This window comes from Dermacentor andersoni, chromosome 1 (genome assembly GCF_023375885.2).
Source record: "Dermacentor andersoni chromosome 1, qqDerAnde1_hic_scaffold, whole genome shotgun sequence".
Taxonomy (NCBI): Eukaryota; Metazoa; Arthropoda; class Arachnida; order Ixodida; family Ixodidae; genus Dermacentor; species Dermacentor andersoni.
In genome coordinates this window covers 69,194,998-69,217,321 of record NC_092814.1, presented here as the reverse complement: position 1 = coordinate 69,217,321, position 22,324 = coordinate 69,194,998, and the positions used below count along the sequence as shown (strand labels likewise).

Below are 22,324 nucleotides of genomic sequence, written 5' to 3'. Positions count from 1 at the left end.
TGACATGAAAAAAGAGAATCATCAAACATGTCGCATCAGACTACTGTTTCCGATAACGTTGATGTATTAGTTTTTACTTGCATTTACGTAGCGAAAGGTTGCTTCAAAGATGGGTAGTACCTGGCCATGCAAGCACGAAGGACGCTCTACTTCTGACTAGAAGCGATACTTAGATTTCGTAATGAAATTTTCCGCATCTTGTAAGAACCGCCATAAAGCTTAGAACCATTGGCAAGCGACTTGACGTTGTACTGTTTCTCATAGCTGAAGTAGGGGCCTTCGCACCACAGGAAAAGTAGTCCATGGATGCGTTGATCCAGCGTTAAGCATTGGCTGTTTAACGATGTACCGGGACTCTCGCTCTGTTGTGTTAGCCGTTTGTACAAATAACTTCAGTTCTCTATCTCTTGTGTGCTCTTTTTCAGATAACCAAACTCAAGATAGACAGCAATCCATTCGCCAAGGGCTTTAGAGATTCATCAAGGCTAACAGATCTAGAAGGGTAAGCCGCATGAAAATCACTGCAGAGGGTCGCGACCCCCGCACCCCTCGCCGTTCCCCCTCGTCACTGCGTTTTCTTTTTTTTTCTAGGGCGGGGCTTTTCCTCGTCTCCTCAAAGACGGCAGCCTATTTCTTTCCCAGTACTCACTGTTCATCCAATCACTTTGAGACAATGTTTCACCTATAAGCTAAATAAAGTTTACTATTACACTACTGCCTACAACACTTTGCCACAATGAGACCTATCAAAGATGCAAAATGCCAAAATGCGACACCTCCCTCATTCCTGCAATTAATTTCACCTCGCGACAAGCTTATAACAAGATCAGAAAAAAAATATTAAGAAAAATCATTAAAAATTAAATTATGGGGTTCTACGTGCCAAAACCACTTTCTGATTATGAGGCACGCCGTAGTGGGGGACTCCGGAAATTTGGACCATCTGGGGTTCTTTAACGTGAAGTTTATTCTTCTTTTCAAAGAAAAGAGGGGACCGGGACAAAAGGCGGTAAGGCCTGACGAGGCCCCAAATCGTCGTGTACCTAAATCTAAGTACACGGATGTTTTCGCATTTCGCGCTCATCGAAATGCGGCCGCCGTGGCCGGGATTCGATCCCGCGACCTCGTGCTTAGCAGCCCAACACCATAGCCACTAAGCAACCACGGTGGGTAAGAAAAATCATTGAAATTGTGTCATAATTAGTATGATGAATATAGCGAAAAAAACAGATGAGAAAATAATAAGAAAGCACGCACGGGCAAGTAGGAACGAGTGCTCTTTGTGACAAAATCAATAAGCTTGTTTATGAGAACAGGGTTTCTCTACACCGGACAAAATTCAAATATGCGACTGCCTTAAACGGCTCGATTTAGGCCACAACCGGTACTTCGTTCTCATGGACACCGCGCCTCATTCGCTGGTCATAAATTTAGTCCCCGATCGGCTTCGCGACTTCTGCTAAAACCAACATTTTGGGAAACGCTCTACAATGTGCTCTGACAAGCTTCCGCACTGTTGTGCCATGCTGGCCTTGTCCGCGTGTATCCGATTACCAGCAATGCATAGCACCATTGATCCCTTCGCCTAAGCAGGCACGACCAGTGTTTTTCTTCGTTTGTTTTGTGGTTCCTACGTTGAGCGCTGTGCTTGGCCCTCATAAGGAATGTGCTTCTCACTTATTCTTTTTTTGTTTCAGGGAATCTGTGGAGACTTTACTTCGAGAACATGCTTTTCGACACTCGCCCTTCAGGGCTTTTATGACTGGAGATTTACCACCTGAGCACCAATTTCTCGCCACTGCAGGTGGTACGTAATCCCCCTTTGCCTATCGCGTGCATTCACAAATGACAACTATGCGGTCGACAAAGTTGTGGCTCTTATCCCAACAGTTCTGAGAAGTTTTGAAGCTAGTGCACCGAATCCAGCCAAAAAGAAAAAAAAATGAAGAGGGAAATGGAATGTCGCTGACCGCTATAGGCTAAACCATAACTAAAAAAAGAAAGAAAGAAAAAGCAGATCAAACGCGCATGTTGAATCTATGTGAAGGTTTCCTAAAGCGGTTAATTAAGTATACTATGCATACAACTGTCTTCATTGAGATTCTACGCAACATGTAACATCATATATGTTAAAGGGCCCCTGAAACGGTTCGGACAAATTTTGTAGACGCGTAGGGTACAGTGCTCGCGAAAAGACTGAGACCGACTCTGACCGCGGAGCTCTCGTCAAAATGGAGCACGTTGTAACACAAGCAGACGACGCTTGCTGTGTGCCGAAAGTGCTTAAGTGTAGTGAGAAATTGTTTTTGTGCATTCTGTTTCTGTAACTTTCTTTTTATGGAAACAAATTAGCTAGCATTCCAACTATTACGAGCATCATTTGCTCACCATAAAGTCGGAAAAATTATCGATGATGCGCCCTGGGCAGCCAAACGAATAGCTAGCCCTACTGACGTCAATTGGGTGATTTACGTCATATGGGTAGGGGCGGCTGAAAATTCCGCCGAGCAGTGTGCTGCCATCGGTAACGTTGCACATTTTTCAAACCTTAGAATAAATTACACGCTTTACGCGGATCACTTAGATGCGTCAATTAATGATCAGAAGGACCTACTCTAACGACTCAGTACGTTTGTAAAAAATCGTCAAAATCGTTTCGGGGTCTCTGGGTTCTTACGTACCAAAACCACGATCCGATTATGAGGCACGCCATTTTGGCCACTAGGGTTTCTTTGACGTGCACCTAACGCACGCTGTACAGGCGTTTTTGCATTCCGCCCCATCGGAATGTGGCCACCGCGATCGAACGCACGACCTCGAGCTCAGCAGCGCAACACCATAGCCTGTTTTATGCACCGCACAGATCACAACTTTAATGCAATGTTTATGTACCGCACTGTTCACGATCTTTGACGAAATGAAAACAGTACGACAGCAGTTCATGGGAATGCACAGGAGACATCGACGCAGCGATTTCACCAGGATGAAGGCGATGTTTGATTATTGAGGGAACTGAGTGCTGGGGATAGGTGTAGTACGACTTATGCAAACTGAGTGCTGGGGAGAGGTGTAGTACGACTTATGCAGAGGGAGGCACGTCGCCGATGACAGTGGTAAGGTTGACTATCAATCGCCCATTCCATTCCCGCGTCTGTGGCTATGGGACGTATTCTTGGACGATCACTTTCGGCGATATTATCATACTATCCCTCTCGCATGACGTAGTGCTCAACCGGTCAGTCAGCTTACCTGGTTTCGCCCAGCCAGCCAATAAGCGTGCACTGAAAGCGATAACGCCGAAAGTGACCGTCCCCTGTACGCACGCACGTGTTTTTGCATATGCTAGCGATGCGACACACACGAGCTACCTTGCGTTGGCACGAGTACGTACGCGTGCAATTGAGGCTTAATGCTTGGAGCATGGGCTATCTTGCTACGCTGACCGTGGCTGTACAGGCGGGATTTAGAGTGGGTTACCCGGGACTTGCAATCCACTAAAAGTTGTTGCAAAGATTTTCGCGAAATTCTGTCAAAGTGAAAGCTCGTCCGTATACGCGTGGCCCAGCTTGAACTCTGTCGCCGTGGTTATAAAGTTTACCCACGTAAACGAGCGGGACACCGGGTGGAGTGACCGGTGCATTAATACGCGCTTGTGCGCAGCAGCCCTGGGCCGACTGCCGACGGGGAGCGAACTCCTATTGCTGGCCAACGGCGCTTCCCCCTGGAAAGTACCCACTGTGCCCATGGCCATGGCCGACCTGACGGCACTTATGAGCGCCCAGCAACAGCAGATGCACACGCTACCCGGCTTCTACCTGGGCTTCCCGCGCACGCTGTTCCCGCCCTTCACGATGGCCGGCACAGCAGCGGCAGCACCCGTGCCGCCTGCGCGCTCACCGTGCCCACCGCCACCAACGTCACCGACGGCGGCAGGCCGCGCAGCCCCCAGTGCCAGCTCGCCCGGGCCGCCGCTGTACCCACCGCGCGCAGGCGCCTCTGCCACCGCCTACCCTGGCCTCAAGTTCCACCCCTACTTCCACCCGCGGCTCCTCAGCGCCGCCGCGGGGCCACGGGAAGGCAGCCCCGTCGAATACGACACTGCCGCGCCGCAAGTGTGAACGCTGCCGCGCCAGCAGTCCAGTGTGCCCGGTGTGCGCCAGTGTGTGGCCAGTGCAATGAACAGACAGTTCCGCATCTGTACAGTCGCAACCATGCTAAGGGACTACGAACTGCTCAACTGTATGTTGCCCTTGGCAATGGTACGATGTCCTACGCGCCCATTAGCTTGCAGGTCAATGTGTCGCTCTGTAGCGACGCTGAATCTGCACCACTTCCGGGAATGTCGATATTGGGAATCTGGCATCCTCATATATGGAATCGGCTGGTTTTTCCCACAGTAATTTGTGCACAAAGCCCATTATCTTCTGTGCACCAAATAATTAATGACGTGTTTGTATGCCACAGCTTCTAGTAGCTTGGCACTGTTATTACGGGTGGACTATAACTATCGGCCCATGAGCCAATTCAGATTGCACTTTGTGATGACAAAGGATAGTTTCTCCCTTCTTTCCATAAACTCGTGCTCGACTGCCGGCACCAATGTGCATTCTTCTTGCACATCCTATCTGAAAGCATGCAGCTCAGATGCAACTCTTTAAAGCTCAAGTCAAATTCCAAGTTACGATTCTTTGCGTGTGCAGCAAATGAATTGTACAAGTTTTCTGTCACGATTATCGTGTGGCCCTTGCCTCTTGTGAAGTTGCCGACGACATGGGAACAGCTGTACCAACCTCTCCAAATCAATCCCAGTTAACCTTTCCCTACCTCACCTACCTGTGTGGAGGAGACAGTGTGGACTAGCATTAATAGTTATGAAAAATTATTTTCAGTATTTGGCTTCCATCATTTTCAGCCCTGGTTGCCAGACTGGAGCTGAATGTTGGCAACAGCAATGAAAGACCAACCTTTCCGTGAGCGTGCACTTCTCAAACCTTGCCTTTTCATTGCTTCCCTTGCTTTGTTTAATTGGCAACATTGAAACTCCCGCTATGTATGCCTTCTGGCCCAGCAGCAACCTCCGAGCCCTAATGTATGTTAGTGGCTCATGGAGGCTTACCATCAGCTGGCTTTCATTTCTAGATTAAGATATGTTTAATGAAAGCTGTAGTCTGTGACTTCATTTTAAATATAGAGCGAATGCTGAATACTTGCATAACATGTATCTGGTATTCCCAGTTACATTCCTTGTAGAAGTAAATGCTTCTGCAGGGAATGCAGTGCAGTGAAGATTTCTACATAGCTCGTCACTTCTAAGTTCGTATCTGTAGGGGCAGTTACCCCGTAAACTTGGAAGGTGATTGCTGCCCCTGTTCCCCATCCTCAATCCTGGCCCACACTGATCCTCAACTACTTCCCACTTCAATAACAGCTCCTTTGACTTTCAATTCTATAAATCAAAGTGAAAACAGCATAAGAAGAATGGCTGGACCTAGAAAGTTAAATGACACATTTTTCTTTCAGCTTATCTCTTTGGTCATTTGTCATTTTGTGCCACAAACAATCAAGTATACTTACAGTAATGCTTCACAATGTAAACATTTGACAGAACTTCACAGCAGAAAAACTCGCATGATGCAGAGATGATTGCAGCAATCCTAGATGAGCAACTCACTATGCAAGAGCCTCTATAGCAGCTACAAAAGTGAGCACCCACTGGGTGCAGTAGATCAAAACTAAAGACATCTCATCAATAAAGCTTTGAGATGTTAATCTCAAAATAAAGCCATGTGCTGGAGAGTAGTTAGCAAGAAACACATTTCATTATATAGAATGGGAAACAAATGACAGAATCTTGCACTGATGAGTATTGGCTGTTTCTGCCTACAGTCGCCATTGGTACACACACATAGTGCCATGAAACTTTCTACTTATGGGAAAAGGCTTCAGGAGTATTGTGATGCTTTCACTGCAACAGGTGTATATTCCACCTCACTAAATCCCTGCAACGAAGCCCCTTGGCCAACCAGGAATGAGAACCTCAAGAGGGGTCTCTCCATCATCTGCCACTAATCCACTTGAGAGTGAAACAGGCTGAACAGAAGGGTCATGGGATGATTAGTGGCTCAAAATGGGCAGGTCCTTCACTTACTGCCCTGGCATATAGGTGGTTGTCATTCCCGACATCTGCATCTTCTGCTGCACTGCACGAATTTAACAAAACAGGTTATAGTTGCCTTGCTTTCTTCATTGATTTTCTTTTTCTCAATATGAAATATTGAATGGCAATCATTTCCACAACGCAAGATAGCTCCTTTGAATCAACAGTACAAGGTCACCTTCTAAGTCTGAAATAAGATCATGGAAAGGCAATCTGGAACGATAACCATAGTTTCAAAGAGTGAACTCCGAGTGTAAGCTACAAGCACATGCAGGATTACTTGCTAAATTGATTAGTACTGTTAAGTTAGAGAACACTGTCATAGCCCCGTTTCTTGGCTCGATGTCAGTCCTTTCTTCCCTTCCTTTTCTTTATAATTTCCAAGTCTGATACAGTGTGCTTTATTAGATCAACAATTAGGCGGTCATGTTATGCCATATCTTCAGTGCACACCAGTCTTGGCATAAACTTTAGAAGCCACTGTGTAAGTGACAAGAACAGGGCTGAAACTTGATGCAAAGCTTCTGTCACACTCCTATGCTCTGAAGCTCAAGAGAGTGAAGAGCACAGTCCCCCTCAATAGCAAGGGTGCTGGAGCACAGTGTTTCTGGAGGTCTCAGTGCAGTGACAGCTCCTGTCACGCATACGCAGTCTTCTCATGTTTCTGTAAAAGCTGTACATCCAAGAGAGACAACCATAAACCAGTACAATTCATAAATGCCAGGCAGTCACGTGTGCTTAAAACACTGCACTTGAAGTGGTCGAGATTTATGCTGCAAGATGTTGCCATAACATGATGGAAAGCAGCACAAAAAAAAATTAGGAAAAAAGGAGGACAATAGGACAGAGTGCTGCTGTCACCTTCCTTTTTCCCTTATTTTTTGCATTACTTTCCATCATGTCTACACACCAACTATCCCAGCAAAGCATCTTGCTCAATGGTGCCATAAATTGAGCACTTTAAGATGTTAGTGCTTTTACTGAATAAGTAGTCCCACAGCACACCTGACTCAGAGATGGGAGCACATAGGGTAACTTTAACATGTGTGGGGTTAAATATAAAAAAGGTTGTTGCAACACACTTACAAAACTGATAAAGCCTTAAAATTGATTTGAATAAACTCTCTTCACCAACATGTTGGTATTCACTACCCACTTCTCATACTTTTTCTTGTCAATTCAAGATTTTCACAAGCTAATCAAGCAAAATGTAAAATTAAGCAATTCTAGACATGTTATTTTGGTTGCATTTGTATGACATAAAAAGGATTGTCTGTTTATGGTCTGCCTGAAAAGAAAGCCGTCATCCTTTAACAAAGAAATCAGTTTTGTTGGCTCAGTGAAGTACAGCCAAGGCTTTCAAACTGTTTTGACAAGTTGCAAAGGGCTGGTGGTACACAATGTGGTCCTAAAACTCGAATCAAGAATTTTGATGGGAAAGCATTCCTGGCACATAGTACATATATTTTTTTATTCTTGTTTTTGGTCTAAAGTTAACAAATGACATCACTTTTATGTGGCACAGTTGACGATGGATGGTTATTCTGCAAGGGTAATCATTTGACATCCCAAAAGACTTTGGCACAAAGAGGAAGCAATGAAATTGCCTGCGTAGATCCATCTTATGGGCTTAGTTCAGCTGTCTCCCCCTTTATGTGAAACAATTTCACAGAAAAATTTTTCACTTATCAGTAAACCATGTACTAATGGGCCATCAGTCTTTCTTGTGTCCTTAAAGTTTGTTTAAAATTTGCTACGAGGTCCCTTGAAGAGCCTTTAAACTGAAGACATACCAAGTGTTACTTTCTGATGGAGTTGGTGTACCAGGTACATTTGCGAACAGTCAATTAGGTGTTCAGATATCATGTTATTTCTCTAAATAGCAAAGACTTGTTTCTTAAATACAAGTGGTCTGAAAGAAGTGATACAAGATGAAAAGCACCTTAATTGTTCCTCCATTGAGCGCACTGCAGAATATTTTTGACTGTAAGGATGCTACAAATCACATCACATTCCAGCTCAACTCACACTGCACCAACAGCAAAGAAACCACCTTAAGCTGCAAACATTCCATCAAGTGGCATAGCCAGAAATTTATTTAAGGGGGGGGGGGGATTCTTTGTCGACAACTACCACTCCTCCCCCTCCTTTACCTCTCTCTCTAAAGATATACATGTATGGAGGTTGTACATTACGCAAAAGATGAACTCCTAGCGCTCCCCAGACGAGAATGCACATTATTGCATTGTGGAAACAACACTTAGCTTAATCGCTGACAAAAGATTTTCATTGCTAAGGCTAGGCCACTTTTCATAAAATTATGCTGTCATCCTTATGCTACTTTTAAAAATGATATTAAATAACTAATGTTTCTTTTACGAATTGATGCATTTATATAATATATATTGATGGTCTACCTGGTACACGACTTGGAAAAACAAACAGCACTAAAAACAAGACAGCGAACTATCGTGTGTCTTGTTTGCAGGCCAGGCTTTTTGCAGCCCAGGTAACAGTGGAGATAATCGTTGTTTTCCACCCAGATCTTCTAGTGAGTGGCACAGCCACGGCTACATGCGGAAGAGGGCGGGCACTATTTTGCAAGTCGCCTAGCACTCAATCACGCTTTTGGCGTTATGGGCATGCTATATTATTCTAGATTTAAAAATACAGGGACAAAGCTTTCCGCTAGAACTTCGATAGTATCGTGTGATGCAAGTTTCACTTACTTTCGGTGACCCACTGTCCGACTTGTTTGAAGAGATGTTTGGAAGTAATTTGCAATCATGGTATTGTAGTCATCATGTGATGCACATTGTTATTTGATCACACTCAGGAATTTATGAGGCAGGCAGTCTGAAGCAGGGCTGCTTCCTGTTTAGAAGCCTTTCTGAAAATTATGGCATTCGTAGTGCACAGTAAACTAAGGGCCAGTAGCTCTGCGAAATTTGAAAGTATCGTGTCTTCTGACACCCATCTATTCTGAAAATTGCCAAGACATTTAGTTAGGATGGGCTCTTCGCAGTAGCAGCACGTTACGACGGGGTAGGTGCACTTCAGCTAGGTGACTGGCCATGGCCGTCTGGTGTTGAGCAATCGGGCAGTGACGAGGCACTCTACCCATGTCCACAATTATCCGCATTCTGCCAACTTCTTTCTTGATGCCTTTTGTGCTCCCCCATGCTCGTATCCATCACCCCACTCCCCTTCTTAAAATTATTTTCCTTTAGTCACTGTCACACTCTTCCTTCACCAGGTTGTTGAACGGCGCGGTGGCTACTAACATTCTATATTTCTGTTTCTGTGTGGACTTCCGAGGCCATTCACCTACCTGCCCTCCCACCTGTTTGTTGTGGTGGTTTCTTAGCTTATATGGCCCAGCACCCCCATCCTTGATAGATCTTGAAGTGCGCAAATCAGTGTTCTATAGGTCTTTCTTTTCTGTTCCATTTTTTTGCCCGTTTTCATTCATAAAAGCATGTACAAACTAGCCTAGCAGCAAGCTCTTCCGAAATTTATTAACATAATGAAAGTCAGAGACAAGGGAAAGGAAAAGAAGAAAAAAAAGGCGTTCTCATTATGCGTTTCCTATACAAGCAAGTTGCAATATTTTCTGAACGCTTTTCTTCCGCACAGCGTGGTCGATGCTTCGGTCAAGTACCAGAAATGAGAAGCTCTTCAATGGCATGAAGGCCTGGTTGGGAGCAATGGTGACCCAAAGCTTTATGCACGTGCTGGTCCCATCTTTATCTGTGTGTGGAATGTTTAGCACGGATCCCCCCTCAGTAATTATAGTTAACACGATCCGGAATGAGGTAGAGGCGCGCCATGAGTGGGGCCGCAATGTTCTGTGCATGGGAGAGGCGATCACCCCTATGGCCCCACCCCCCCTTCAGACCGCCACTAGCCCTCGCCTTGCTTTCACATTCAAGCTTCCCCTTTCATCTATGTTGCTCTTTCAGAGCCCACCTCCCGAAACTTTCTGTTCTGTAAGAAAGGGGAGAGGGGGGGGGGGTCCGTCAGGAATCTTTTTTTGGTGGAAGGGGTTCCACTCCTCCCTGGCTATGCCAATGATTCCAGCTATCAACTGAGACTGAATAATCAATCACTGTTTACGTGTGCCAGCTGTCAAGTTTAATATATTATTCAGCATGCGGAGGGGGACTCTTTTCTTTTCACTAGTCAACGTTGCTTGCCACATAAAAGATAACCTCTTGAAAATGCTGTTTTGGCGTGCATACACACGTCCATACAAGTGTAACCCAATCACATTGGTTTCATTCGTCACACTGAAAGCCTAACAGCTCGGTGGCTTGTAAGGGTACAAAGAAAAAAACTTAGAAAAATGCAAATGTTGAGTGCACAATGCGCAGACACCAAGATCAAGCTGTGCCCAACAGATGTACATTTCCTTTTCAGTGAGCTATACTTAAAAAGGAGGGCAACTCTAAGCAATGCCTATCAGACAAAAAAAAAGGAAAGAAACTTTGCTATATTTGTAAGTGCACTAGGGCTTCTCAATTTTCGGTGTATGGACTGAAAAAAATCTAGGTCTGCTGATAGCAGAGAGTCAAATCACTGCCTTCGAATGCTGGCTATGAGCATCTCCTATATTCTCTGTAGAATGCCATTGCTAAGGGAAACCAAGAATCAGTGTATTGTTAAAGCACTCTCTGTATGTGTGTGTGCAAATGTGTGCTTGAGCAGCAGCCTTCTCGACACCTGCAGTTTTAATGTGGTGTACACATACATGCGGGTGCAAGTAGTATTTAAGTGGTAAAATATTAGAGATAGCACAACATAAAGTACATAAGATACTGGGTCTGTCGTGAAGGTCCCTTAAGAGAATTGTTTGCTCAAGCCACTCCGACCGTCACGCTCCAGTCATGCTAAGGTACGCTTTCTTGTGGTTTGTTTTGTACAATGCTGCATTCTACAATGCTTCCTATCCGCACACAAGAGAGAGATATAAGGAATAAAATAGGGACGACAAGGTAAGGAGACATGAGAAGTACTTATCCAACATTTAGTCAAATGTATGCATGATACTCTGCTAGCCAAATATACCACTCTTTTTTTTTTAATGTCGCAAAACGTACCAAGTTTTGTTGTGAAACAGGCTATATATGATGATGTTCCCTTTTGGTACTGGAGCGTGGTTGACGCAGAGACTTCAGCAAACTAAATTCCTAGATCTTCTCAAATGATTACACATGACCTAGTATGTTAAGAGGAAATAAAAAGTGCACAAGTGGAAACAATTGTGTTCTGTACATACTTTCTTTTTTTTAATTCATTATTGACGGGGAGATCTTGCGGAGGTATTGGAACAAGAAATGTCCTTTTGCCGCAACCCAGTCAGCGACAATGGATGCATTTGTAAAATATATATTTTGTGAATAGTGTTTGTAGATGTGCCGTCTTTTCCGGTTATAAATACATGCGGAAATTTCAGGTGCGCAGTCTGTTTTTCATGTCAAGATCTAAGCATTTTCTAGGCACTTGTTGACAACATGGAGCAGAAACACTGTGACATCAAACCAATAAACATGTACTATTTCTCAACATGGGTTTCTATCTTTTATATTTTGTCTGGTATGCATGTGCACGCACTGACATCACTTGCATGTTACTGCTGCTGCAGTGAAACTTGTGCACAGCTCTACTATCCTAATAGCCATCCAAAATATTCAAATATTGCTTTGTGGTGGCTCTGAACTCGTACAGAAAACAGCCTATCAACAAAATAATACTAATAGCTACACAGCAAACAGCTGCTGTGCTACGGCTGCTGTAACAACATATAGGCAGTTAAACTTTTGCACATAAGTAACGATTTCTTCGTGGATCTGTGTTGACAAAGTGTTCCATGGCACAAGAAAAAACTGGACATAATCACAGCAAGATTCACTGCAGGACAGCAAATCGACGTTCTGCTCCTCTCCCACTGCAACATCCACACAAGGGAGCTTGGGTTGCCACCTTTTCAGGGAAAAAAAGATGCACTGGAAAGGGAGGCACAGGCATGCTTCTTGCGACAAGTACAGTATGCAAAATATAAACAAAATGAAAACAAATAAGTGGTAATACGTGGAGTACATACTTGAGAACCCTTACGTAAATCTGGCGCACACTTTAAATTTTTAAGAGGACTAGCGGGTAAAGCCACCAGCCCACAGTCATTTCCGCAACCCAGGGTTGAGTTGGGGAAAGAGAATTAACAATGTGTGTCCGTTTTGCTCATGTGGCCCAAACTGGTCGTGCCAGCTGATGCAATAAGTGCCAACAGTGGGTAGCTGCTGAGAGGATGCATCGGCCAGAAGCAGAAAAATTGCAATGGAACTAATAGGGAAAAGCTCGGAAGACAAAATAAAAAGTGAAAGGATGGAGGACCTAGTCTTACAAAATCGAATAACACGACAGTTTTATGGCAGTGAACAGTTTATTAAAGAATCAGGAAAGAATCCTCATGTGACAATTGAGTTGTTTGCTACATATGAATGCCCAACAGAGTGTTTGCGATCAATGTGACGATTGAGGAAGAACACAAAAACCACAAATGGCATGCCAGTGTAGGGCTAGGACGGGCAGCTGGCACCGTGAGGAAAAGAACTATTTTGCCAGTGAAAAACCAGCCAGGTGGCAACTCTACAGGGAGCAGCAGTAGGGCTAGCCACCCTAGCAGGCCATCAGAAGAGTTGGTGGCACAGTGTAAATAAGGCAGCAAGAGTGGGAAGAGTCAGCTCTCCCTTGCCACGGTGTGTTGTAGTCATTCAACTAGATGCATCAACAATTGTCTAGTAAACATGTAAAGAACTTGGAAATCTAACTCAGGTAGCAATTTGGCTTTGCATAGTGCCACGCCTGAGTGTATGCCATTCTTTTATTAGTGAGATTTGTGGGCATTTTCGGCGCCACTGGACCGGCCTGTGTCAGTATTTGATTTGCTTCTTTTTCTAGAAAAGAGCTTGGCTACAGACTGACTAGTTCAGCGCTACGAACATTTACCTCTATTGAAAGGGCCAAATTCACAGGTGCTCTTGTCCTGTACTTTCATTCTGCTCACCATTTTGCTTGCGTTGAGACTTAGTATAGCTTTATTTTTACAAATTTTAATCCTCAAGGCACATTTTGCCATTTTTCACTGTTCTTTAGTTTGTTACCTTCCGACACTCTCGCTTTTCACGTTATTTTTTATTTGTTTGTTGCTCTTGATCTTGCTTCTGATCTACTGTTTTGGCTTTTTTCCTTCGTCTTGAAGGGCTATCACATTTCAACTTGCCTTGACATAAAACAACTTCCAAAGTTAGACCAAATTATTAACATGCGTTTCCCTGATAACACATCAACTGGTAAAGGAATAAAGAAGATAGAATGAATAAGCAGTAAATATGACAGATTGTGTTCACAGTGGCTTGAAAGAATAAATGTACCTGAAATAAACCCGTGCTCTGGGCATATGTATGCTCCTTACTCACCCTGTCCTTTATCACTTTTCCTTGAAAATAAAACAGCATGCATATAATGCATACTTTGAATGAAGAAAATAATTATTGCAATGATGATGATAACAAACATTATATTAATGAAAAAGAAAAAATTTATTTCACCAGATCCTTCTATGACTCCGTAGTGATGAAACAACCAGTGCAACCGCTGCTGCAATGTACAGAAAGATCACAGTTGTCTCCTTGGGTATATAGCATTTTGATACTGCCATGTCATCTGGTGTAAAAAGTGCCTAAGGAACAGTGTAAAAAAAAAAAGAACCCACCAGACATTGTTAACATATTCCATAAAAATCACCTTTCACATCAGTAAACACCGCAGTCTCAACACTACGATGCAGCATGTGACTAACTGCTTGTACAGCTCAACTCTTCCACATGTGTAAAAGCCATTCGTATAATGCACTCTGCAGCTTCCAGTCCAGATACTCACAGAGAAAGTTATACATGCAACATGTAAATTGCAATGCCAGTTTATAAGCTAATCAGTGTAATTAGCATGCACAGAAAATCATGCTGAACTTATTACATATATAAGCTATGGGAACTTCATCAGTTACAGATATGCACAGGCAATGTCACAAGTGAATATCCCTGAAGTGAAACTACTATTAAAAATATCCAAGCACAGGCCTTATTACATTGCGTAATTCTTGTATATAGCCCTTGATGCAATAAGGCATTTAGAGGTAGAAATTCAGAAAATAAGTCTGCCAGAAAGATAACCTCTGCCCAACAAAAAAAGGACTCAGTATGAGTCACAATATAACAGTGCAACTTCTCGAGCAAGGAAAAAACCGAAGAAGATACAAGGAACAGACGATTCTGTCATCGTTCAAGAAGTTGTGCTATTGCACTTTAAATCATGCAGGACCAGCTACCTCAATCTTTGACATTAAAAAATGAATATGAATCTACCATCTGCTTTAAATGCATTACTGCGCATAACCTTGAAGCTCACATGACCAAACAACAAACACCTTGTGCAGCCAACATGACTAATCACTAGTGGCTGGATTTTAAGGCACTAAATGATCAGAAATGTGAGTAATTCCAAGCAGAAACATTTGTAACCCACATCCAGTGAAAATATAATGCCAGAAGGTTGAGTTGTGAGAAGTGTGGCAGTTGTATACAACAGCCATTTGTAAGTTGTGACACACTGCTGGAAACACACTGTGGTTGACAGACTGCTGCCAGCCATGTATTTGTCACAAAGCATAGAGCTCTTGACCTAGGAAGTTCTAAACATTAGATGTATGCACCACATGTTGCCCCTGCACACAGCACCTGCTTCGGTCTCTGTCAGATGCACTCAGCAGGTGAACCTTCAGCAATAAAGGAGAGCTCCAAAATTTTTTCAATTACTCCTCAGCATTTGGAGTGTCATTACCTGTCTCACTGAGTAAAGATTCTCAACAAAAAAGAAATCATGTGTCCGATGGTTGGTTTCGAACCTAGGTCCCCCAGCACAGAAGCCTGATGCGCTACCCATTACAGACATAGCGAGACAGAATAACATCCTTACCGCTTGCCTCACACAAGCTAGTGTTTTGGGACACTTGGCACGTGAGCTGCATCACGCATCAAGAATTTACTTATATAGTGAGAGTTCACACTCTCTTAGCTGACAATCAAGACAGAACTTTTACGCCTGTAAAAGGAGCCTATGAAAGAATGCAGTCATTCATTCACAATTATATTTGCTGAACCCAAATTTAGAGTCTCAGTGGAACAAAACTGGCTGTAGCTGGGAGGCCATGTTTAGTAAAGCTTTCTTTGTGGTGTTTAAAGGTTTAGATGCTGTACTCAGTGGTGGTGCTGTGGTGCATTTCTGCAAGGACTGCCACTGTGCTCATAGCTGAAATCCGCTATGTGTCTCTTATCGTGATGTGCCATGTCATATTCCTGGCTCTCCAAAGCTTCACTTACACTGATTTTCACAGTGCGTGGAATCTGTATAATTTGTCTTTGGGAAAAAAATGCAAATTTCTTGCAGAAGGGGAATCGAAGACAACTTCCTCAGACATGAGGAAAGCATCAAGAACAGTAAGGGGGTATATCCAGTTCAATGACTTTGTGATTACTTCCAACACAATAAGTTCTTCTGTAACACAGCAAAAAACAACATGAACTGGTGCAACAATCTAACAGTACCGAGTATATATGCATTACGGACAAGAACACCAGAAAGAAAAAAATCATGCACTCACGGTGCTAACTCAATCCAAACAAACACCAAACCGATCTAACACCAATTCAACAGAACACTTGCACTAGCAAAATAATGGCTTCCTTGCCAGGATGGCCACACCTGGTGCTTAAAGACTGCGATAAATACAATTATCTGCATTTATTTTTAATCTGCAATTTGCAACATTTGTTCGATCATTCCACAATTTAGTTAAATGCACTTCCATATATCCGTGACTTTATTTCGCATGTAACTGCATGAAGTATTCTGCACACAGTTGCAGCACTTGTTAGAAATGATTATTCGTGCATCAAGACTTGTTTCTATAGTAAGGTTCTCCTCCTCTTAATAGCAGACTTATTTCTCTTGGTTTCCCTTGAAAGATTCATATGTGCAACGAGATTCCACGACCTTCCATGCTCTCCAAACACAAACGTCTTATTTTTCCCCCCTAACTTTTCACGAGTAAAACAGGCATAAGAATTACCACCATGTCTAACTTCACAGAACTTCAGGGAACTACAGGATAATTTACCTAGTATGGAATAAAACTATATCTGTTTGGCAAGAGCTGGATGATTCAACATTATAAATCAATTTCACACATACAAGCAAAGTTACAGCATATCAAAAGCAGCTGGGAATGGTAAACTGTCTATTGAAGCTACCTCTGCCACTCTAATCTGGGAACCATTAACATGCAAATGCATAGCTTCGAGGCAAAACACCAGAAATAGGCACTCTATGCACTAAAGACATTTTTAGGCACTGAAATCCAAAAAAGGCAGTTATAGGCACTGTTCGGGGGGGGAAGCAATGCTGAACTGCTTCTTAACCTTTAGTATATGTTCATATGTTAGGAGGGCCAATGGCTGCCAATGGAAACTGACCCTTGCAACGTTTAACACCCGAACCCTCTCGAGTGAGGCTAGCTTAGCAGGACTCTTTGAGGAACTATCAGACATTGTTTGGGATATCATCGGCCTTAGTGAGATTAGAACAACTGGTGTGGCTAATACATTGCTGAATAACGGACATGTCCTCTGCTATAGAGGTCTCTTAGATAAGAAGCAATACGGGTAGGATTCCTAATCCATAAGGGCATAGCGGGCAACATTGACGAATTCTACAGCATTAATGAGAGGGTAGCTGTAGTCGTAATCAAACTTAATAAGAGGTATAGATTGAAGGTAGTACAAGCCTGCACTCCAACATCCAGTCGCAATGATGAGGAAGTAGATCAGTTTTATGAAGATATTGAATTAGCGATGAGAAAAGTGCAAACTCAGTCTACTGTAGTAATGGGCGACTTCAATGCAAAAGTGGGGAAAAAGCAGGCTGGTGAACAAGCAATTGGCAACTACGGCGTCGATTCTAGGAACACTAGAGGAGAGATGCCGGTATAATTCACAGAAAGGAATAAGCTTCGAATAATGAACACTTTTTTCAGGAAGCAAAGCAACAAAAAGTAGACCTGGAAAAGCCCTAATGGTTAAACAAGAAATGAAATTGATTTCATACTTTCTGCTGATTCAAGCATAGTGCAGGATGTAGAAGTGATAGGTAGGGTAAAGTGCAGTGATTATAGGTTAGTGAGGGCTAGGATTCACCTCAATTGAAGAGAGAAAGAGCAAGATTGGTCAAAAAGAAACGGGCCAACCTAGAGGCAGTTAGGGTAAAAGCAGACAAATTCAGGCTGGTACTTGCAAATAAATATGCAGCCTTAGAACAGAGAGATGATGATGACATAGAGCTAATGAATGAAACCGTAACTAGGCTGGCTTCAGAGGCAGCAATTGAAGTGGGAGGCAAGGCACCAAGGCAACTAGTAGGCAAGCTCTCCCAAGTATCAAAGGACCTAATAAAGAAACGACAAAGAATGAAAGTGTCCAACTCAAAAGATAAGATAGAATTTGCGGAACTGTCAAAACTGATCAACAAGGCAAAAATAGGTGACATTTGAAACTATAACGTGAGAAAGACTGAAGAAGCCATAAAAAATGGATGCAGCCTGAAATCGGCGAGAAAGTAACTTGGCATAGGACAAACCAAGATGTATGCACTGAAAGATAAGCAGGGTAATATCATCAGCAATCTCGAAGGTATAACAAAAGAAGCGGAAGAATTCTATACTGACCTGTACAATACCCAGAGCAGGATAATGAACAGGATACAGAAACTCCTCCTATAACTAGTGATGAGGTCAGAAGGGCCTTGCATGACATGAAACGAGGAAGAGTGGCAGGAGAAGATGGAATAACAGTCGATTTAATCAAAGATGGAGGAGACATAATGCTTGGAAAACTGGCGGCTCTTTATACGAAGTGTCTGTCGACTGCAAGGGTCCCAGAAAACTGGAATAATGCAAACATTATACTAATCCACAAAAAGGGAGACGTTAAAGAATCGAAAAATCATAGGCCCATTAGCTTACTCTCAGCATTAAATAAAATATTCACCTAGATAATTTCTAATAGACTAAGGGCAACCCTGCACTTCAGTCAACCAAGGGAACAGGCTGGCTTCAGGAAGGTATACTCTACAATGGATCATATCCATGTCATTAATCAGGTTATCGAGAAATCTGCAGAGTACAATAAGCCTCCCTATATGGCTTTCATAGATTACGAAAAGGCATTTGATTCAGTAGAGATACCAGCAGTCATAGAGGCATTACGTAATCAAGGAGTACAGACCGCTTACGTAAATACCTTGAAAAATATCTACAGAAATTCTAGAGCTACCTTAATTCTAAACAAGAAAAGTAGGAAGATACCTATAAAGAAAGGGGTAAGACAGGGAAACACAATCTCTCCAATGCTATTCACTGCGTGCTTGGAAGAAGTATTCAAGTTATTAAACTGGGAAGGCTTAGGAGTAAGGATCGACGGCGAATATCTCAGCAACTTTCGGTTTGCCGATGACATTGTTCTATTCAGCAACAATGCAGACGAATTACAACAAATGATTGAGGACCTTAACAGAGAGAGTGTAGGAGTGGGGTTCAAGATTAATATGCAGAAGACAAAGATAATGATGAATAGCCGGGCAAAGGAACAAAACTTCAGGATCGACAGTCAGCCTCTAGAGTCTGTGAAGGAGTACATTTACCTAGGTCAATTAACTACACGGAACCCTGATCATGAGAAGGAAATTCATAGAAGAATAAAAATGGTTTGGTGCACATACGGCAGACATTGTCAGCTCCTATTGAAAAGGAAGGTGTACAATCAGTGCGTTTTACCAGTGCTGACATATGGGGCAGAGACTTGGAGACTGACAAAGAAGCTTGAGAACAAGTGAAGGACCGCATAAAGAGCGATGGAACGAAGATTGCTGGCATAAAGTTAAGAGAAAGAAAGAGAGCGGTTTGGATCAGAGAGCAAACAGGTATAGATGATATTCTGACACCAAGAGAAAAAAATGGAGCTGGGCAAGCCATGTAATGCGCCGGTTAGATAACCGTTGGACCATTAGGGTTACAGAATGGGTACAAAGAGAAGGGAAACGCAGTCAAGGACGACAGAAGACTAGGTGGAGTGATGAAATGAGGAAATTCACAGGTGCTGGTTGGAATCGGTTCGCGCAGGACAGGGGTAATTGGAGATAGCAGGGAGAGGCCTTTGTCCTGCAGTGGACATAAAACATGCTGATGATGTTATGTTAGAAGGGTATGGTGCATAGGCGCAGAAAAAGAAAAGGCATTTGCCTAAAATTATGCCTCTACATGTCAACCAGTGCCTTGTATAACCTGCATATTTTGGTTGTTCCTGAATGGAAAGCAAAACATGGATGCACAATAAAGAGCTTGAGATCCCTTACAAGAGCAAAGCTGGGGTTTCGCTTGTTCCTCCAGCTTATTGATGGCAGTGTCCATTCAGGTATGGTCTTTCGGTGAATTGTCAAACAGCCATGATGGGTGTGACCAGTAAAAACAGCACGGGGATTTAGGCTATCCAGGAGCTACATAAAATTCATAAAAGCAAAATCAAAATGAAATATTTAAGTACTCAAGAAATACCAAAAAATACCCAAAACACAATGACTATAAACAAATGTTTCCCTCACAACACTTTTAAGAATTATTAACAGTCACACACATGCACAAAAACAAACAGTAATTATTACTGTACCGATCTCACTCTAAGAAATGGCTTGCACTAGCATAATAATAGTAATAATAATAATAATAATAATAATAATAATAATAATAATAATAATAATAATAATAATGATGATGATGATGATGATGATCATCATCATCAAGAAAACAAGGTTGCCGGATGCTGTTAATAAGTAGAGAGGCACAAAATTCCTTGCCATTTTGTCTTAGTTCGAAAATCCTGCAGGGTCAATAACTACAAATATACTGAAGCATGCAAGCTTTGCATCATGGGCCACTGTGAACTGCCTCCCTCTAGACACATTTCCCTACCCGTGACACAAAAATTTGGTATAACATTATTGTGGCTATCCAGGAATATCTTTGCTTAGTTCTGTAGCAGTGCATGTAACAATCACACTCTGTACAGCATTTAATTGCTGCATGTATGTATACTGCTGACAATCCATGAGACAGCATGATAATGCATACCAAAATGTGGAGCTTGCTTAGGTGATTACCTATAATGACTTCAGTTCATCAATTGCTTGGCAGAATTTAATAATTCAATTTCACTTTAGCGTAACTTCTCTCAAGGACATCTTTACTGAAGCTAGATATTGATTTTGGCATTTGACAAGCAATGATAATCACAAGATTATTTTTTCATTTGTTGAAATTGTAACATCAACATTACATAGTAAGAGAATTGATGGAGATAGTTCCTTACCAGTGATGTTGCCTCTTGTGATAGGCACTCCCAGTTTTCACGAAACAATTCTTCTTTTTCTGCTGCAGATGCAGCGTCTGGTTCTGAGCAAGCACTGTCCGACTTCCTATACAAAGGAAAGTGCTGCAACAAATGAACTTTACTAAGATCCTAGCTTAGGCTTGAAATGCAAATTGATTCAAAGCTAAGGCTTGGTTTCTGTTTTGTTTGTTCAATATTCATTGAACTAATCATTATATAATGCTGTTAGTGTGAAGTGATCAGTTGTTTGATTCAGAGGGTTTAGCACCCCAAAGCAGCACTAGGTCTATGAGGGAAACCATAGTACAAGGCACTGAATATTTTGACTACTTGGGGTTCTTTTACATGTGCCTAAATCAAAGTACTTTCCTGCATCATTTCTGCATTCATCAAAATGCAGCCGTCACGGACATGATGTTATGTTTCAACACCACAATGGTGTTAACTAAATGTTTGCCTCGTGTCAAACACCCACACCTGCTATCCAGAAGACGACGCAGCGGGGACACTGACGGTTGAAGGGGGCTCACCCCACCATTACCTGGAAACCTGAGCAAAGGATGAGCAGGAGGGGGACGACGAAGAAGAAGTGAGAGGCGCGGTTAATTAAACGTTTGCCACATGTCAGACCACCGCACATCCTATGCAGACGACAACGCAGCGACACTGACTGTTGAAGGGCGCTCACCCCACCATTATCTGGAAACCTGAGCAAAGGATTAAAGGGATGGAACCACGACAACGAATTGATAGGCGCAGTTAATTAGACGAGTCAAATCACCACCTATCCCTCGGAACTTATCCAGCCATCAAGACAGCGTGTAAACCGGCTGTTGCGGGGTTCCACGAAAGGCCCTCACCAGCCTGAGTGAGGAAAAGGGGGGCAACGACGAACAAACTAGGTGTCGCCAATTGATTTCTTTCCACAGATTCCAAACCAATTTCTTCGGAGGCGGAGTTACTGAGGGCTATTGCGAGCATGGGCATGATATCGCAACGAAGTCGACAATGCTGATTTGCTGCTGGACAGTCTTCAGATTCCCTAGTCAACTCGCCTAGAGAAGACGACGGTATTAAAAGCAGATACTTTTCGAGAGTGAGGACAGAGGGTCCTGATGTGAACTGAGACGTTTAACTTGCTCCTGCATCGAGTGGGCTTCGGTACTGGAGCCGTGTAACTAAGCTAAATAAACCCTTTTTCCTTAATTTTCTACAACTTTATGTAGTAGCCGATCGGCTTGGTGGATTCCATGCCTCAAATGCCACCCTAGCCGCTACAAACTGGTTGGCAGCGGTGAGATCAAGAAGGCAGTCCTCACGATCTGGGATCGGTGGACCATTGTACGTGGCTCCGGGAGACCTGAACTTCACAAGATCGAGGGAAACTATGGATAGAAGAGTGACTTCTGTGGATCCAGGATCAGCAGACCTCCTCTTCGTGGCTCAGGGAGGCATAACCGTGGCAGTAACGGCGTGGAGTCTTGGACGACTCGAGGAAACTGGAAGGAGAGTAGCAGAAGGCAGTTCCACCATCTGGGATCGGCGGACCTGCAAACATGGCTCAGGGAGACATGACCTTCGCAAGCTCGAGTTGGGTGAGTGCTTGAGCGAC

General features: G+C 43.1%; 2 protein-coding genes across 7 annotated transcripts in view; one reads left to right on the top strand and one right to left on the bottom strand.

Moving 5' to 3' along the window:
- LOC126544103 (T-box transcription factor TBX10-like) overlaps window positions 1-11,722 on the top strand; it is a 116,147-nt gene extending 104,425 nt beyond the window's left edge. Inside the window, exons 5-7 of one of the 2 annotated variants that reach the window (XM_050191315.3) lie at window positions 426-502; window positions 1,698-1,807; window positions 3,661-11,722. In XM_050191315.3, the coding sequence (XP_050047272.1) occupies window positions 426-502; window positions 1,698-1,807; window positions 3,661-4,118 (645 nt within the window). In that variant the 3' untranslated portion in view covers window positions 4,119-11,722. The remainder of the gene's footprint in view (window positions 1-425; window positions 503-1,697; window positions 1,808-3,660) is intronic. The other variant, XM_050191316.2, reaches the window with a different exon arrangement.
- A 2,012-nt stretch (window positions 11,723-13,734) lies between these two features.
- The window catches only part of PGAP5 (Per1-like protein PGAP5), a 45,113-nt gene continuing 36,523 nt past the window's right edge, over window positions 13,735-22,324 (bottom strand). For all 5 annotated transcript variants that reach the window (XM_055061594.2, XM_050191321.3, XM_055061595.2 and 2 more), the window contains exons 8-10: window positions 20,692-20,814; window positions 19,682-19,822; window positions 13,735-13,898 (exon numbers count right to left, since the gene is read on the bottom strand). In XM_055061594.2, coding sequence (XP_054917569.1) covers window positions 13,764-13,898; window positions 19,682-19,822; window positions 20,692-20,814 — 399 coding nt within the window. In that variant the 3' untranslated portion in view covers window positions 13,735-13,763. The remainder of the gene's footprint in view (window positions 13,899-19,681; window positions 19,823-20,691; window positions 20,815-22,324) is intronic.